General features: G+C 39.4%; 3 protein-coding genes across 3 annotated transcripts; 2 read left to right on the forward strand and 1 right to left on the reverse strand.

The window, feature by feature from the left end:
• On the forward strand, nt 421-2,381 carry LOC104700089 (trihelix transcription factor ASR3). Its single transcript, XM_010415543.2, has 3 exons — nt 421-1,202; nt 1,297-1,338; nt 1,783-2,381. The coding sequence occupies exons 1-3, from the start codon at nt 605-607 to the stop codon at nt 2,094-2,096; spliced, it is 954 nt and encodes a 317-aa protein (XP_010413845.1). The 5' UTR covers nt 421-604; the 3' UTR covers nt 2,097-2,381.
• LOC104700090 (RNA polymerase II C-terminal domain phosphatase-like 3) lies at nt 3,005-8,726 on the forward strand. The gene is made up of 12 exons (XM_010415544.2): nt 3,005-4,012; nt 4,151-4,286; nt 4,361-4,416; nt 4,512-4,572; nt 4,687-6,027; nt 6,107-6,733; nt 6,808-6,954; nt 7,033-7,301; nt 7,379-7,490; nt 7,577-7,834; nt 7,915-7,961; nt 8,043-8,726. The coding sequence occupies exons 1-12, from the start codon at nt 3,387-3,389 to the stop codon at nt 8,104-8,106; spliced, it is 3,744 nt and encodes a 1,247-aa protein (XP_010413846.1). The 5' UTR covers nt 3,005-3,386; the 3' UTR covers nt 8,107-8,726.
• Nucleotides 11,815-14,969, reverse strand: LOC104704229. Its single transcript, XM_010420349.1, has 4 exons — nt 13,745-14,969; nt 13,434-13,693; nt 13,236-13,297; nt 11,815-13,093 (listed from the first exon to the last, which is right to left on the reverse strand). The coding sequence occupies exons 1-4, from the start codon at nt 14,967-14,969 to the stop codon at nt 11,815-11,817; spliced, it is 2,826 nt and encodes a 941-aa protein (XP_010418651.1).

The following is a 19,143-nucleotide window of genomic DNA, read 5'->3' on the forward strand; positions in this document are numbered from 1 at the left end:
CCCTCCACAAATTATCTACACACAACCTATCAATATGAATTTTGAAATCAAATTATAAATATATGTGCATTATCTAACATAAAAATATATGTAGCTTTTTTTTTGTTTTTAAGAGTGAATCTAAGCCTTAGAAAATGAAGTGATGATAGTGATGTGTCAAAAAAAAAAAAAAATCAAACAACACAGCCATATTGACATATCAAAAGCAAGTAACCCCTAATTGGACTTCAAGGAATTAAAGATAATGATGGTGTACTTTGATTTTATTATGCCCTTAAAAATTCAACTTACATCTACATGAACCCTAAGACTGTGTTAAGGGACGAAATTAAATAAGACGATTTTAAGGGTCAATTTATCTACAGTTTTTAAGTTAACAAATTCCGAAAAAATAAAATGATTAGTATCCATAAAAAGTCATTATCTAATGAAATAAAATCATTTCTTCCTCTCTTTCATTTTGCTCTCTCTCTCTCTTTCTCTCTATCTCCGGCTCTAAGGCCGTAACGGTATGTTTTCGATATAACGCCGTTAAGTCTAAACCCGTTTCAACCAGAAACGGAGAAAACAAAAAAAAAAAGGGGGAAGGGAATATTCCGTTTGAATGGCTCTGGAACAACAGTTAGGATTGGGAGTGAGCGCCGTTGACGGCGGTGGTGGAGAGAACAGTAGTGCGCCGTCAAATGACGGTGGAGATGACGGCGTTAAAACGGCGAGGCTTCCTCGTTGGACGAGGCAAGAGATCCTGGTGCTGATTCAGGGGAAGAGAGTGGCGGAGAACAGAGTCCGGCGGGGGAGAGCGGCGGGTATGGCTCTCGGGTCGGGTCAACTGGAGCCTAAATGGGCTTCCGTGTCTTCTTACTGCAGACGCCACGGGGTTAACCGTGGGCCGGTTCAGTGCCGGAAAAGATGGAGCAATCTCGCCGGAGATTATAAGAAGATTAAAGAATGGGAGTCTCAGGTTAAAGAAGAGACGGAGTCTTATTGGGTTATGAGGAACGATGTTCGTAGGGAGAAGAAGCTTCCTGGTTTTTTCGATAAGGAGGTTTATGATATTGTTGATGGTGGTGTCATTCCTCCTCCGGCGGTTCCGACGCTTTCTCTTGGATTGGCTCCGGCGTCGGTCTCGGAGGAGGGGTTGTTGTCTGATTTTGATCGGTTGAATAAGTTGAATTCGACTCCTGTGCCCAAATCAGTTCCTGGTAAACTCAGATCAAAGTTTTAGTCTTTTTTGTTTTGAAGGTTCCTCTCACCATGAGTCCAATGCTAATGAAAAGTTCAAATTTTTGTATGAAGATGTTGTAGACGAGGAGAAGCAAGAAGCTTGTGGAGCAGATCANTTTTTTTTTTTTTTTTTTTTTTTTTTTTTTTTTTTTTTTTTTGTTATTCTCATTAGATCGTTCGTGCTAGGATTCGAACCAGTGACATGGACCGGACCGGCCGATCCTGTCATTAATATAAGCTTGGACTTGGTACAAAGGAAAATTGTGTCAATAAGTGTAGTAGGGTCTTAGTGGTTTGCAAAGAAAGTTATAGTTTGATTTGGAGGATTTTATACATTTTTACTTTTGTGTGTGTGTTACATCTCCGTTTTTGCTTTGATCTAGTCTTAGAGCTCTAAGTAGTTATGTGGGATATGTTGTCATCTAAGTGAGATGGTTTCGGAATACCAAATGCATCACTAATTGTGTTAAAATGCTAGTTGAAATTTATAGTTTTTGGTGTATGATCTTTGCGTTTTTTTTATCTTGTTTATCACCTAAGAGTTGATTTTTGAAATTGAAGGTAGAGTGAAAGAGAAACATCCAGAAGGAGCAAATGTGGAAGGTGGATCGACATCACAAGAAGAGAGAAAGCGTAAACGAACATCTACTGGTGAACAAGAAGAAGCAGAAGAAGAAGGAGAAACAAAGAAGATGCAGAATCAATTGATAGAGATACTAGAAAGAAACGGGCAGTTGTTGGCGGCACAGCTTGAGGTTCAGAATTTAAACTTGAAACTAGACAGAGAGCAAAGAAAAGATCACGGTGATAGCTTAGTCGCTGTTCTCAACAAGCTCGCAGATGCTGTTACGAAAATCGCAGATAAGTTGTAGATATATATAGTAAAAGTTAGTCGTATATTGCGCTTCTACATTACTTCTCATTCTTTTTTTTTTTTTTTCCATTTACCACCATTGGTGGTGAATGAATATTGATTCCACCACAAGAGAGGCTATACACATCTTATATAAACATTGAGATTTATACGGTTTTTTAGGACATCAGTTGTATTTGTTTTGCCCTTTGGACTGATTCGGATCGGACATCTTGATGGGTTGATGATTTGTTGTTCTATTCAAACATAAAACATGAACTTTGCGGACAATCTCTGCTTTTTTATCTTTTTTTTTTTGTTTGAAAAAATCTGTAGAAACTAAGACATGCTATGACAACATTTCTTGCTTCAATTTCTTTTTTTTAATGTCATACAATTTCTTCACATAAAAATTCCGAGCTTTCACGGTTAGGAGGAGTTGTAATATTTTGTTGTTTTCTTTTAACCTTTCCCATCTTTTTCTGCTATCTAATATAATTTTCGGTAACTTTTGTCAGAAAAAAATAACGAATACTATAAGAAAAATTATAATTATTAGTTAGATACAAGCCGCAGTATAATATAATATATATAAAAAAAGACAAGTAACAGTTAGTTTCATAAAAGCCGCAGACGAGTTTTGACCGGAGGAATAAGTGTACGTTTAGGACGTACTAACATAGTGGTACGTTAACTGACCAACTTTTTGAAGTCAAAAGACTTGGATTGGGATCATCATCGGACACACATAAGTTATAACTCATAACTGGTAAAAAGAAGAAATAAATCAGAGAGAGAGAGAGAGAGATATATCTATTTTGGTCATTTAACATATCCCTCATCTGCCGCAAATCATACGTCGTCCTGACATAATTTTACCTCATTCGGATCGCTGACGTGTACGGTCCAGATTAAACTCAATTAGATTCTCTTCTTTTCTCTCTTTCGTCTCTATTTCTCTCATTTTGCTTCCAAGTTTTCGAAACAATCTCTCAAAATTGGATTTTGGAGAAGAAGAACTCTTTGTTTCTCGAAGGTTGGATCTCGGATCGAGAATATTTTGAAACTGGGGAAAAAAGCTTTGCGAAAAAAAAGAAAAGTTAAATTGATTAACCTTTTCCTTAAACTTGGATCTCTGTTTTTTTTTGTTTGAATCGTTAAATTTGGAGAAGAACCCTAATTTTTTCCGATTTGGAGATCTGTTCTCTAAACCGGGACTAAAAAAAAAAAAAAAAAAGAGGGGGCGATTTTTTGAAATTCAGATTCTTGTTTTCTGGATTGGGTTTCGATCAAAAGTGTTGAGATTTACATGCTTGCGGCTCCATCTGGTTGTTCTAGAACCCTAATTCGAATGGGCAACGATGACAGTTTGATGGCATTGGGTGATGTAGAGGAAGGTGAGATTCCTGATTCGGGTAACACTTCGATTGAAGTTGTTAAGCTGAATACTACTGTGGCCGATATTGGCGGAGACGTCGATGGAGCAAGAGTTGTTGGTAGTGGTGGTGGTGGTTCTAGTGGCAAACCTAGGGTTTGGACAATGAAGGATTTGCTTCATCAGTATCCTGGTTATTGTGGATATGTGAATTCGGGTTTATCTAATCTTGCTTGGGCTAATGCTGTCAAGAACAAACCTCTCAATGAAGGCTTGGGAATGGATTATGAACCCAGAGAGAGTGCTGATAAGATTGTGATTGAAGATAGTGGTGATGAGAAAGAAGAAGGAGAGTTGGAGGAAGGTGAGATTGATTTGGTGGAGGAGTCTGCTTCTGATGAGAATTTGGTTGCAAGAGTTGAGGAGGTTACTGAATCTGTCGTGTTGAAAACTGTTAGTGAAGTGGATGATGACCGTATTCAGAAGGAGAGAGATTTGGAGAACAAAGTGAAACTCATCCGTGGGGTATTGGAGAGTACTTCGTTGGTAGAAGCACAGACGTAAGTCTATCCTGAGAATGGAGAGATCTCATGGGTCTCAATTACTTGATGATGATGATGATAAAAAATTTAAAACATCTCTCTGAGTTGATGACTGTTGTTTGATTTTTTTTGTCCATGTTTTTGGTTCCCTTTCAGAGCATTTGAAGGAGTTTGTTCGAGGCTTTTGGGGGCTTTGGAGTCTTTGCGAGAGCTTGTTTCAGATAATGATGATTTTCCGAAGAGGGATACTTTAGTTCAACTGTCATTTGCTTCTCTTCAAACCATAAACTCTGTATGGCTACTTTTTTACTTAATGCTATATTACTTTCGGATTCCATGTAACTAATCTCTTTTCTTTTATATCAGGTGTTTTGCTCGCTGGATAATATTTCCAAGGACCTTAATAAGGAGACTATGTCAAGGTTGCTTTGAAGCGTGTTTTCTTGCGCCAACCTTTGATTAAACATGCTGGAGTCCTTAGATTGCTTACACACTATTATTGGTTTTTCTTGTGCAGATTGCTAACTCTTGTAAATGACCATTTTTCCCGGTTTCTCTCATCCAACCAGAAAAATGAGGTGTGTTCCTTTGGCTAGCCTGTTGAATTAGCAGAAGTTAAAATCTTTTCCACTATTCCAAACCTTGGGAAGAGTGCCTTCTCTCTTACATAAATACATGTCTTGGTTTTGCAGATAGAGGCCATGAATCAGAATTTAAGTCGTTCTGCTATTGCACTTTATGCTGGAACCAGCAGTGAGGAGAATGTTACTCGAATGACTCAGACAAGTAATGGTGATTTGTTTCTTGCCAAAAAGCTGTCTTCAGAAGGTACCCATCGAGGTGCTTCCTACGTAAGGAGTAGGTTTCCTATGCTACCTCTGCTAGACCTTCATAAGGATCATGATGCAGACAGCCTTCCATCTCCCACAAGGGAAACAACACCAAGTTTACCAGTAAATGTTCGCCATACAATGGTTAAACCAGGTTTTCCCGTTGGTAGAGAGAGCCAAACCACTGATGGTGCCAGAGTCTATCCATATGAGAGTGATGCCCTTAAAGCAGTTTCTACTTACCAGAAAAAGTTTGGTCTTAATTCAGTATTTAAGACAGATGACCTTCCAAGCCCAACACCATCAGGAGAACCTAATGATGGCAATGGAGACATTGGTGGAGAGGTTTCTAGTTCTGTTGTTAGGGGCTCCAATCCGGGGACCCTCCTAATTTATGGGCAAGACGTTCCTCTACACTCCAATTTCAGTTCTAGAAGCATGCCTGTTGCAAATGCTGTATCTAGCACTGTTCCACCGCATCATCTGTCAATTCATGCTATTTCTGCGCCAACTACTGGTGCTACGCAAACAGTTCTTGCAGTTGATCAAACAGTGAAACCTTCTGCAAAGAGTCGAGATCCAAGACTACGGCTTGCGAAACCTGATGTTGCCAGTGTAACTATTAATTCTTACTCGTCCGGTGATGCTAGAAATCTTTCAAAAGTAGAACTTTCTGCAGACTTGGTGAACCCAAGAAAGCAAAAAGCCGCTGATGAACTTTTTATTGATGGGCCTGCATGGAAAAGACAAAAGAGTGATATGGATGCACCAAAAGCAGCTGGAGTTGGTGGCTGGCTAGAGGATACAGAAATATCAGAACTTCCAAAAGTGGACACCAAGCCCAGGCTAATTGATAACGGTGTAACATCTATGACAACAAGTGTTTTGCCCACTAGTGCTATTTCTGTGAGCCAAAAAGTACCGACAGCTTCAATTGACGCTGCATCATTGCAATCTCTTCTCAAGGATATCGCAGTAAATCCTACAATGCTATTGAATCTCCTTAAAATGGGTGAAAGGCAAAAGGTACCTGAAAAAGCTCTTCAGAAGCCCGTGGATCCAAGAAAAGCAGCTCAACTTCCTGGCTCTTCCGTGCCACCAGGGGTATCTACACCGTTTAGTGTATCCGCATCAAATGCTTTAGCTGTTAATTCTTCAAAGCCAGCAGGAGTACTTCAGGATTCTTCCCAAAACTCCCCCTCAGTGAGTATCCTTTATATAAACGGATTGTAGAACCTGTTCTTTCAATTTTTCTCCAAGTAACTCATTTTTTATCCTTCAGGACGAATCTGGAAGCATCCGCATGAAACCTCGTGATCCTCGCCGAATCCTGCATGGAAGTACTCTTCAAAGAACGGACTCTTTGGTGGAAAAGCAGTCCAAAGTTAACGAGTCCTCTACAATGGGAACCTTGACTAATAAGGGTAAGACAGAAGACTTAGAAACACCTTCCCAGCTTGTGCCACGGCAAAATATTAACCAGAATGGTACCGGCAAAATGAAAATTTCGGGTGGAAAGACACCAGATTTTTCAGCACAATTCACCAAAAACCTGAAAAATATTGCTGATATGGTTGTTGTATCACAACAAGTTGGCAATCCCCCAGCAACCACGCAGTCAGTAGAGCTTAAGACGGAAAGAGATGTTAAACATAATCCTTCAAATCCCAACGGCCAGGAAGAGGGTCTGTCAGTTTCACCCACATCTGTAACGGCTGTAGCTGGTCCCACTCGTTCGATGAACAGTTGGGGAGATGTGGAACACCTGTTTGAAGGGTATGATGACATGGAGAGAGTAGCTATTCAAAGAGAGAGAGTTCGGAGGTTAGAGGAACAGAAGAAAATGTTTGCATCTCAAAAGCTCTCTCTTGTCTTGGATATAGACCACACCCTTCTCAATTCAGCTAAGGTTAGTTTATCTCCCTTCTAGTTTGATTAATTTTCTTATATTTTTTCTAAAGTTGTTATTTTTGTCGTTTTCAGTTTACTGAAGTTGAATCCCGCCATGAGGAGATATTAAGGAAGAAGGAAGAACAAGATCGTGAGAAACCACATAGACATCTCTTTCGCTTCCACCACATGGGAATGTGGACTAAATTGAGACCAGGGATTTGGAATTTTTTAGAGAAGGTGACGTAGTTAATAATATTTGCTTGCTGTTTAAATCTGTGTGCAAGACTTTAATGTAACTTTTCTTGTGAATTTCAGGCTAGCAAGCTGTACGAGTTACATCTTTACACAATGGGCAACAAATTGTATGCTACAGAGATGGCCAAACTGCTTGATCCCAAAGGGGTTCTCTTTAATGGACGAGTCATATCGAAAGGAGATGATGGAGATCCCATTGATGGAGACGAACGAGTTCCTAAGAGCAAAGATTTAGAAGGAGTGATGGGTATGGAATCGTCTGTGGTGATCATAGACGACTCTGTCCGCGTGTGGCCTCATAACAAAATGAATTTAATAGCTGTTGAAAGGTATCATCTTTCGCACTATGGCTAACATGAGACTGTATAATATTTGTAGGCTGATGTTAATTATATTTTTGTGGCAGATATCTTTATTTTCCTTGTAGTAGACGACAATTTGGGCTTCTAGGTCCCTCTCTTCTTGAGTTAGATCGTGATGAGGTACCTGAAGAGGGCACATTGGCATCTTCATTAGCGGTCTGCACTTTATCTATACACCTTGTTATGTTATTTTCTACTAGTCGTTTTGGTTGTCAGCATCATGACATGGTTTCACTGTACAGGTCATTGAGAAAATACATAAAAGTTTCTTCTCGAACACTTCACTAGACGAAGTAGATGTGAGAAATATTTTAGCTTCCGAGCAACGAAAGATATTGGCTGGTTGTCGGATTGTATTTAGTCGGATAATCCCAGTGGGTGAAGCCAAACCGCATTTGCATCCCTTGTGGCAAACAGCTGAGCAGTTTGGTGCTGTCTGCACAACCCAGGTTGATGAACATGTGACTCATGTTGTCACCAATTCTCTTGGTACCGACAAGGTAAGGAAGTCTGCAAAATTTAACTGTTGGGCCGAACAAGAAACATCATTGGGATATTCTGAATGTGTTTGTTTGAGCAGGTAAATTGGGCACTAAGCAGAGGTAGATTTGTTGTTCATCCTGGCTGGTAAGGCCCTTTTGGTCTCCTTTTAAAGATACAGTCACTGGTCTCTTCCTGTTTGTAATAGTTTTCATCGTCTGAGTGCAGGGTGGAAGCATCAGCTTTTCTGTACCAGAGAGCAAATGAGAACTTATTTGCCATCAACCCGTAAACCAAATCCGTTATCCCCCCCTCTTAATTTCCCCACCACATGGTGGAATTTGAGACTTGAGAAGCCTGAAAACCCAATAGGTCATATCAGGTTGATTAGGCTAGTCCCCGGGGGTTGTCAGGTTGGGGGTACATAGTCATTATTTCTCCCTAAAAAGAGGCAAATTCATTAACATGCCAAAGGTATTGGGGATTATAACAAATGAGCTCCACATTGTGAATCGATCTACTAACTTAGGGAGGACGAAGGAAACTGGTCCATCTCTGGGTGTAAAAATAACACCAGAGAGATTCAGCAGTAGAACGTGATGTGTCAGGTTCATATGCCAAAGGAGAGGATCATGCTCAATTTTGGGTCTCGTCTGTTGATTCATGATCGGTTGGCTGGCTAAGATAAATGTTTGTTGTGATATATCTATGTATCTTGTCAGAAGCAATTCTGATGCGGTACCAAGGCAAGAGACAAGATAACAAAGCTTTGATTGAAATGTTGATATGCCTTACTAAAATCCCCAGAATTAGATGTGGTGGAGAAAGCAGATTCATTAAGTAAGACAAAGAGACACCAAAAACTGTTACTTGACCTCCAAGTTATAGATGATTGGGACTCGGATCAATGAAGTACTGATTTCTTTTGATGATCATATAGGAGAACACAAAAAAGTAATAACTATAATAAACGAATCCGGCAGAATCGGTCCATGCGTGTGCACCACTTGGGTAGTTGATTCGATTATATATGAATCCAGTTTATTATTTTATTGGAGTCAGATATACAAACAACTGAAAAAAAAAGCTGGTGAAATATCTTTTAACAGATACTACGTTTACCTCAACAAACTCTATGGGCGGATAATTTTCCACGTACGTTTTTTTCACTATTTTTGATAGGTGAACAAAATCGTCTTCATGATTAAGAGGTAAAATAAACTTATAAACAGGAATGTTAAAATTAGACAGAAACTATGTTAATATGAAGGAAATCAAAGAATATAAAAGATGATAATATATATATGTTGAAAAGAAAAGAGATGATAATATAAGTATGTCCACCATCCTAGAGGAAAGTACATGATGATACTACAATATTTGAAGATCGATCCACATGATACAATGATGTTAAAAATGAAAAAGACTCATCTAATGCTATAAAGATCATCAGTAGATAGGAAATTTTTGACATAAGTGTGCATTATTTTAGTTTTGTGAATAGGATCTTCTTTATATTACATCGAAATAGAAAGAAAAAAACATGTCATTCGGTGAAAGCTGGCGTAAATGGGCGACGATAATCAAACTAATTAAGGAAGGAGAGTCAAGACTTAAGACCATGGGAAGAAATGGGTGACGACTGACCTGCTTACCAATCCGAATTCAAGTACGATTTAGAGCTGAGGAGAAATCAAGTATCGAGTCTAGAGTTTTCTTGTTTTGAAAGTGTGTGTAACAAAGATTAATATATATTTTAAAATCAAGTAAATGTATGTTTTCCATCCTATATATATATATATATTTTGTACAATCGACAATTCAGAATAGTCAAGTCGCAGATAAAAGGGAAGTCAACCTTTCAACCCTAATTTTCTTCTTCTTCTTCTTCTTCTTCTTCTTCTTCTTCTTCTTCTTCTTCTTTGTTTCTTTTTCCAAAGTTCAATAGTCTCTCTAATATCTCAACCATGAACAACGTCGGCACCTCAAAAGGAAAAAAGAACTACAGGTAAGTGAATGAATCAGTTTATCTAAATTAGATTTGTAATATCGTTTCAGGGCCTTGGTACTCGATCAACACAGGCGTCTTCTGGCTCGTCGAGGAAACCCCAGCCCCTAGTGATCATTTGTTTTCTGCTTATATCGGAGCAGCTCTTCGGAGAATGGGTTATATTGGTACGTTGTCAATATGTGCTTATGGTACTAAGGAGCAGCAGAGCTCCATATATAGATTCTGATCCCGGAATTTTCTTCTACGAATCCCTAGGTGAATTCGTCTTTCACATAAACCTTTTCATCACTCTTTTTTACTTTCTTAAAATTTTCTTAAATTATATTATTATTATTATATGTTTCTACTTTCTAATCTAGTTCTCTCTCTCTCTTGGTGTATATTTTTTTCCAGATAAAGACGCTATAATCCAGAAGATGTTATATGACATGACTACACATGCATCTTGCTTGGCGGATGAGAAGGAAAAATGTTTAATGTTAATCATGAAAAACCCCCGAAAAGACGACGAGATTCTCAGGGTTCTTGGCGCTTTGGAATCAAGAGGTTTCCATGTTCTATTGGTTCAGCCTCCTCATGATGATGATGATGATGATGATGATGAGGCACAACAAGTATTATTTACTTCTACATTATTAGATGGGTTCAAAGCAGCTGGGAGACTGATTATTCTGATGATGATGATGATGATGATGACGAGGATGATGATGATGATGATGATGATGATAATGATGATGATGATGATGATGATGGCTGTTATAGCAGCCAAAGCAGCTGGGAGACTGATTATTCTGATACTGATCATCCTGAGAATTATTCTGATACTGATCCTGAGAACTTAGACGACTCTACTAGTTTCTATCTTTAATCTCTCTATATGTATTTTGAGGGCGTTTCCATCTTTCTTTTCTTTTGTTTAATAAGTTCAAAATTTATTTTCAGTTCTTATGCCTTCTTTTAATTTCTCCAAGAATTTTTAGATTTCATCAGAGGAAAACATTCAACTGTTATTAATAGACCTAGCTCCCCTTTTCAAATCGTTCCAAACCATTATAATGAAACGTTGCTCTTGGGGTAGTGATAAATCATAAAATATTGTGCTCGGCCAGAGAGGTTCACAGTTCGAAACTCACGGTCCCCAATTCTTTGCAGCTCTTTTTTTGGGTAATGGGCTCATATTATTGTCTTGCAAAATAGTTTGGGCGGGCTCTTATTCTATTATATTCTCAAGCTGGTGGAAAGGTTGCAGTTGCACACATCTTAACCCTTAAGTTATGTTGAGAGATCCAACGGCTGTAAACGAGGCTCAGAATAGGCAAGTCGCAGATAAAAAAGGGAAGTCAAGCTTTTCAAACTCTAATTAGTAATTTTACTCGTCGTCTTCTTCTTCGTCTGAGTTTCTTCTTTTCCCAAAGTTTCAATAGTGCTCTCCTCTAATCTCTCAACCATGATGAATACATGGGTTCTCGCAGGTGCTTACACATGCGTGTTCCGGAACATAGATGATTATCCAATCCCTAAAGATATGAAGCCTGATATGATACATGGGTTCTCGCAGGTGCTTACACATGCGTGTTCTGGAACATGGATGATTATCCAATCCCTAAAGATATGAAGCCTGATATGATTTACTTTTTTTTTGTATAACTGTGAATTTTTCATTAATGAAAATAATTGTAGCGATTACAATAGCTTAGATTACAAAAGATACTTGTTGCACAAAAAAATAAAAACAAGAAAGTATCTATTAGCGACTGGGCTCTAGATAAATCTGAGCCAGCTTTCCATGAGTTTCTTAAACTTCTTCCGGTGGTTCTTTGCCATAATGGCATCACATACTTGTCTATCTAGCATTTTGAATAAGACATGAGCAGGTGTGGCGACTCTGTTGTGGTACTTGTTATTCCTCTCAGTCCAAATTGTATATATAGTGGCATGTGATACTAATCTCCGGAGTGTTTAGGTTGAGATCGAGTCTTTGATGTCTTGCTAAGCTGAAAAAGCATCCCAGGTGTGGAATACAAACGGGCTATAGCCTAATCTCCGAGTCACTTCTAACCAGATATCTTCACTGACATCACAATGCAAGAAAAGGTGATCTCTTATTTCAGGATGGGTATCACAGACACAGCAGGCTGTTGTGTCAACTTGCATTCCCCAGCTTGCTAGACGAGTTCTAGTAGGAAGCCGATCAAGATGAGTAAGCCACATCAGGAAAGCATGCCTCAGGACCGCTCCTCTGTACCATACATGTGGTGTCCAGGGAAGCGGATGTTGCATATGCCTGATAGTTTCCCATGTCTTCTTTGTATTGAAGCAATCATATTTTGTATCCTCTATACTCCACACAAATGAGTCCTCTTCTGAGGTTGATGTAGGTTCTGTGATTGTGGACAGTTGAATGTGAAGGAGTTCTGCCTGAGGAGATCTCGCGGGTCGTAAGCACCAACCTGAAGAAGAGCAAGCTTGAGCTACGGAACCGGTCAGAGGGATACCTGTTTGAGAAGGACCCGAGTGTCCAAACAGTCGAATCAGCGGACCTAGGGGAGTCCACCAGTTGTACCAGAAGCTAGCTGTCGTGCCTGATCCCAGTTTGCATCTGATAAATTGGATGGCCAATGGCCGCAGGTGGAGGAGAGATTTCCATGTCCACGAGTTAGGCTTCTTTTCATCATTAGACCAAAAAACCGCATCTTTGATTTTGTTGTTTCTGATCCACTCTGCCAATAAAGAGTCTCTCGCCGAGAACAATCTCCATATTAGCTTCAGCATCAGGTTTCTATTCCATTGACTAAAGTCCCAGAATCTTAAAACTCCGTCTTCTTTAGGCAAACATAAAGTTGTCCAAGAGACTTTTGCATTTGCTTTCCTTGTTATGTCACCATTCCACAGAAATCTTGAGCATAGACTCTCAATAGTTTTTAGACAACCTTTTGGTAAAATGAAAGCAGAGACCCAGAACGTGACTGTGCCATAGATTACCGTAGATATCAGCTCCTTCCTACCAGCATAGGACAGAGCACGGACCGACCAAGAGGAGAACTTTGCAGTGACGCTCTCAATTAAAGGTCGATAGTCAGCAATACGAAGCTTTCTGTGCATCAGAGGAAGCCCTAAGTAGCGAATGGGAAGTGAACCAAGATTGAAGCCAAGTGAAGCTATCTGATTGCTTTCAAGATGGTTCACTCCATCAAGGAACAAATCCGTCTTTGCTCTGTTCATTTCAAGACCAGAAATATGTGTGAATTCTGCAGGACTGAGTTGATAGCTACAAGAGACTCATTTGTACCATCAAAGAATACCATAATATTATCCGCAAATGCCAAGTGAGTAATCTGGGGATTTGTCGCTGACGGGTGATGGCCTATGTGGTTATTGATGTAGGATTAGTTGAGCATGTTTGTGAAGACCTCCATTGCGAGAGTAAATAGATAAGAGGACACTGAGTCACCTTGTCGTAATCCTTTGGCTCCTGGGAAATATCCACAAGATTCACCATTAACAAAAACTGAGAACCTGGTTGTAGTGATGCATTGACTGATCAAAGTCACAAAATGTGGAGGAAACCTCATAGCCTTCAGGACATTCAAGATAAGGTCCCACTGTACCGAGTCAAATGCTTTCTTGAGATCTACCTTCAGCATACCTCTCTCGGAGATGTTTACTTGGTTGTACCCTTGAACCAGCTCTGTTGCCAACAAGACATTTTTGACTAGGAGTCTACCCGAAATGAATGCAGATTGTGTGTTGGAAATGAGCTCTAGGAGAACTGCTTTAAGCCTTTGAGCTAAGATCTTCGAGATTACCTTATAGATGGTGTTACAACATGAGATTGGTCTGAAATCTGTCATCTTAGATGCATTTGGAACTTTCGGTATAAGGGCCAAGAGAGTTTAATTCCAATTTTTTAAAAGCTGACCAGTGGTAAAAAATTCCGTGACAGCTGCCACAATGTCTTTCCCAACAATTGACCATTTTGCCGTGAAAAATTCTGCACAGTAGCCATCAGGGCCTGGTGATTTGTTGGTTGGTAGGGAGAAGAGTACGGTTTTGATATCCTCTGCTGTGACTCTACTGTCCAGGAGCTGGACTACTGCCTCAGAGCATCTCTGTGGAAGAATCCCCTGAATCTCCTCCACCATTGATGGCCTTGAATATCCTTTAGATCCTAGGAGTCTTGTATAGAAATCCACTGCTAGCTTCCGGATACCCTGTTCTGAATCGACAATCTGGTCTTGCTCATCCAACAGGTAAAGTATCTGATTCTGTGCCAATCTCGAGGCCACAACAAGGTAGAAGAACTTAGAGTTTCTGTCTCCATCCTCCAACCAGCAAATTCTGGATTTCTGAAGCAAATAAGACTCTTCCACTTTAGCCAGAGTAGACCATTTTGTATGTGCTTCTTTCTCTAGCTGAACAACTTGCGGAGAGTTTGTGCTCAAGAGGATTTGTTGACTGGAGAGTAGTTCCTCATAAGCCTCTGCAGTCCTCATTTCAAGATTTGAGTAGTTCAGTTTACTAAAGTCTTTGATGATGCTCTTGAGCTCCTTGAGTTTTTTGGAAACATTTAGCATTTTGGAGCAGTCATAGGTAACGGCATTCCACCAAGTGCTTAGCAGGTTTGCAAACTCCGGATTGTTGTTCAGTAGTGATAGAAACTTAGAAGGCTTCCTTGGCTTTGGCTTCATAGTATCCAAGAATACACAACAAGGACTATGATCTGAGAACCCTGGTTCACCAAAAACGCCTAGAGAAAGCGGATGTTCTTGAAACCAGACATCATTCATCAAGATTCTATCTAGCTTCTTTGCTATTGGGTCCACTTCATGCTTATTGGACCATGTAAATGTGTTGCCATGGTATGGGAGATCTGATAGGCCAGAGTTTAGCAGGCACTGACTAAGATCACGCATTCCACGTGTTGACGTTACAAAGCTTGGGTTGGAGTGCTCATGGGGGTACAAGATTTGATTAAAGTCACCTAGAACCAGCCAAGGCTTGTTGAGGCAATGTGGTGATACCGCAAATTCTTGGAGCTCTGTCCATAACTCCTTTCTGTAATCACTGGATGTTGAAGAGGCATAGACAATGGATACCACAAGTTCCTTTGTGATAAAGGGAAGCTTGACTAAGCAGGAGACCATCTGAAGTGATTTGGAGAGGATGGTAACAGATACCGACGAGTGCCATAAAACCCAAATTTTTCCTAACTCTAAAAATTCATAATTATTTGCAAAACTCCATCTTGGGGCCACTCGAGAGACAAAACTGTGAGCCTTAGAAGGATGGACGTGGGTCTCTATAATCCCACCAAAAAGAGGCTTATGCATCCTGAGCCATTTCCGTAAACTCCGATGCTTTAGTGGGTCATTTAACCCTCTTACATTACGACAAAAAAATATCCATAAAAAAGGATATGGTTTAGAGTGATAAAGGGCCTCTAGCCCTTGCGCTTGAAACCTTCTTCTTAAGCATTCGCTTAGATATAACTTTGAGAAACCTATCAGATTCCACATCTGGATTATGTTCATCGCCGGATAGACTTTCTGGATCGGATTGTCCCTCAGAGGTTTCTCCCTTGTCCACCTGGTAAGGTATGTGGGTGAAGAGATTTGTAGTTAGGTCTACGCAGAGCTGTCCCTCATCAAGATTTAATCCAGACGAAGAATTCCGGTTTATAGTTGCACTGATTTTGTCCGGAGAAGGTGCCTTGGTGGAGGTCTTGTTGGTTTCTCGAGTTTTGATCACAGAATGTAGATTATGTTTTGTAGACCTTACTGGTTGCCATAAAGCGCTTTTAGGTTGGTGGACAGGAGCAGTTACTTTGACAACTAGTAGTTGGGATTGGATTGGGGCGTTTCCTCGTAATCTATCTTTCTTTGAGCGAGGGCAATCCACCGTGATGTGTTTAATTGAGCCACAGCTCGAGCAGGTTGGAGGGGCTGATGAACACTGGGAGATGGTATGTCCAATCTGTTTGCAGTGACTGCAAAGTGAATGGAGCCCGGGACTCGACACCCTGATTCGCTTTATCTGGCCAGATTCAAATCTCGCATTTACTGCTTCGGAGAGAGGTTTAAGGGAATCAATGACAGTATACACCTTGGCTACTTCCAATTTTATAAGCTTTTCTGTCTGAGGATGTAAACAAACTGGGTGACCTACCTGACCCGCAATGTGCTAGAGTCCTTCTCTGTTGAAAAATTCCAGAGGCACTCCATGGAAATCAAGCCAGACTGGAACCTGTGACAGCTCTGGTTTTTTTGGAGTGACATCGGGAGACCATTTCGCCACAAACATTGTTTGGCTATCTACTTGCCAGAGGCACTGACTGAGGATTCTTCTACGGGTGTTTGGACACGACACCTAAAAAGAAACGAGTTACCTTCCAATTTCGAAAAAATATATCGCGAAATTGTCTGCTCCATATTCCATTAACGATGGCGTGAACAGCTCCCCGCGGAGGTGCTTCTTCGTAGAACTGCTCGAGAATGAAGCTATCCCACATTTTCTTGTTCTTCTCGATGACGGAATTGGGAATAGTTACACATGACTCACCAGAATCTAAGGTAAAAGGTGTACCTTTTTTTCTAGATGAATCGAAGTTCTTTTAATGAGATTCTTCCAGGGGTGGTCCTCACCTTGACAGGAAACCTTTGCCGAGCTCAATACTGGGCCTTGAACTTTAGTGGAGGTGATATTTTTGGTTATTACAGGTACACCGGCTGAAGCAGGAGTAGCTGCGGATATAGGGATTTCAGATCTATGGTTTTCCAATTCTGCGACAGGCGTAGCAGTTGGGGCGGCGTTGTCGGGGTCTTATAACAGGGTCTTGGCTGGCTTCTTGGACGATGCAGGCAAGTCAATTGGTGAAGAGGAGGGGGATCCTTCGCCAGCTGATTCAGAGGATTCAGGTGGGGAGGTTCTGAGATTTGTGAGGTCAGAAGATGCGGTTCCAGTGGGGAGCCCGCGAGGGGGTTTTTTCTTTGGCTTTGGTTTGCCCATGAGGGGAGGAGGGGACCGACACCGAGATCGGCGAAGGTGTAGAGAGAAACAAGAGGATCTCGTTTTGGGAGAGAAGTCAACGCTCAAAAGAGGTTCTGAGATATGATTTACTTGAACATTCGATCAGCTCTAGAGAGAATGGGTTATCATGTGGGGATCTTCAAATCAATGCTTTTGGTGACAAGATTAAGCATGACGATATCGAGTTAGATGAATATTTCGATGTCGGAATCTTTTACCTCTCACACAACTGTAAGCGACATGTCCTTAACTTCTTCTTCTTCTTCTTCTTTAATACTCTACTACGATCTCCTCTTTGATATATATATATATATATATATATATATATGTATGTCTGTGCAGTTCTATATATTATAATGTTACGGGAATTGGTTTTTGGATTGGGCGACAGAAAAAAACCATCAAATTTGATGGTAATCTCAAAAAGTTTCCTTGAAGACAAGGAGACGAAAAGAGTTCTTTGGGCTGTGAAAGCAAGAGGCTTCAATGTTCTCTTAGTACAGCCTCAGCATGAAAGCAGCAGCCAAGCAATATCATCAGAAGAGACAAATAGTCTGTATTTTTAACTTTTTAAGACAAATACAACATGAAAGCAGCAGCCAATCAACATGTCTCATCAAAAATTAAACTGTCTCATGTTTTTTAAAACATCATTCAATATATTAGCAAACCATTTAATTTATGTTATAAGTCCAGAAAACACTGATATTTGCTAATTGGGTAATCAATTATGATATGTTTGTATATGGCTTTTGCGTCTGAAATGAAACTTTGAAAAATTAACACTACTACATTTTTGTTCATGAAAACTGTAGAAATTGATATGTCTTGGTGGTTAAGGTGCTACTTTGTTTGATTGTGCTTCCAAGCAATATTTTATTTTTGTTTTATTTGAACTATCAAAACAATGTCTAGATGCCATGAATCATTCTGCAAATAGTGTGGGTTGATTTTTACCGGTTTTCCAATTCATATGAGGTATGATCCGCGTGTCTTCAAATGGGTCAAATTTTAACATGATCTAGCTTTCGAGATAAAACTATTGAAAACAGGTCAATATCAATGATTGATATGCTCTATAATAAGCGGTCACGATTCAACCAAAAGATCCAAAAGAAACCAAAACGGATATTTTCGACCCGCGTGTTAATCTATTTCTAAAGGGTTGAAAATAACAACTTTACCCCTTTTCAGATGAACAAATTAGTCTTGTTACATTGCTTGAAATATAGTTGTTTTGTTCAGTGATTACTATTTGAATCCAAAATATATTAGAACACATAAGAATTGTGTGAGTGTATGTGTCACTCCTTGTAAGTAGTATGTGAACAAAACAAAAAAAAAAGAACTTAAATAATGATTAAGGAACACAATGCAATAATTATTAGATGTTGCAAAAAATTAATGATGAAAACCTAGAAGTAAAATAGAAAAATGAAGGAGAAGGTGGGGATGGGCCAATGACACTCTTTTAGCCAACCTATAAAGGCAAAAGTTGTTCTCAGTTTCAGACCAAACTAAATTTGTGTGTTCTTTTTCTACATCTATTTCACCCTACAAAAAATTGTTACTGTAATAATTTCTTTTAGGAGGAAGAAAGATAATTACGTTTACTTAACTGTGAATGGAGCACGCCGCATATCCAGGTGCAAGACGGGGTGGGTTAATGGTTGGTTATTATCATTGTTTGTCGTCATTCACATATATGATGTTTTGTAGAGTGTATTTAAGAAACAAAACCTACTTGCCAAACATATCAATATGTCATTCTCTCTTATAAAGGTGTTTTCTTCAAAACCAAATCATTGTTTGGTTGGGATTCTTAATTGTTCGCATCCGCATCAATCAACTACTGACGATCCTAGATCAAGTTCGCAGAGAATAAAACCCAAAATCTCACGTTCACTTTATTATGCATGATGTAACCATTAAAACCTTCACTACAAAAAAAATAAGTCTATTATTGTTGTAATTATCTCAAGACCAATATTAATATGAAATCTAAGAAAATATTTAAGGTCAACTGAAAAAAATCTACACATTGTTCACACTTGGGAGAAATAGTTGTGTGGATTGGTCTTGCAATTGGGTGAAGCAAATTTTTACAACCACATCTATAATTTTCTTGGCTTATTTTTACTCGAGTGTCTTTTTCTATACCATGCCTAATTTTTTTTAAAAAAATAGAAACAGGACCACATTCATGTCCTTTTCTAACTTTATTAATATCTTAAAAATCGAAATGAATAAAATATATAATTTAGGAAAATGATAAAAGGATAATGAGATTTT

Source organism: Camelina sativa, chromosome 7, assembly GCF_000633955.1.
Source record: "Camelina sativa cultivar DH55 chromosome 7, Cs, whole genome shotgun sequence".
Classification (NCBI taxonomy): domain Eukaryota; kingdom Viridiplantae; phylum Streptophyta; class Magnoliopsida; order Brassicales; family Brassicaceae; genus Camelina; species Camelina sativa.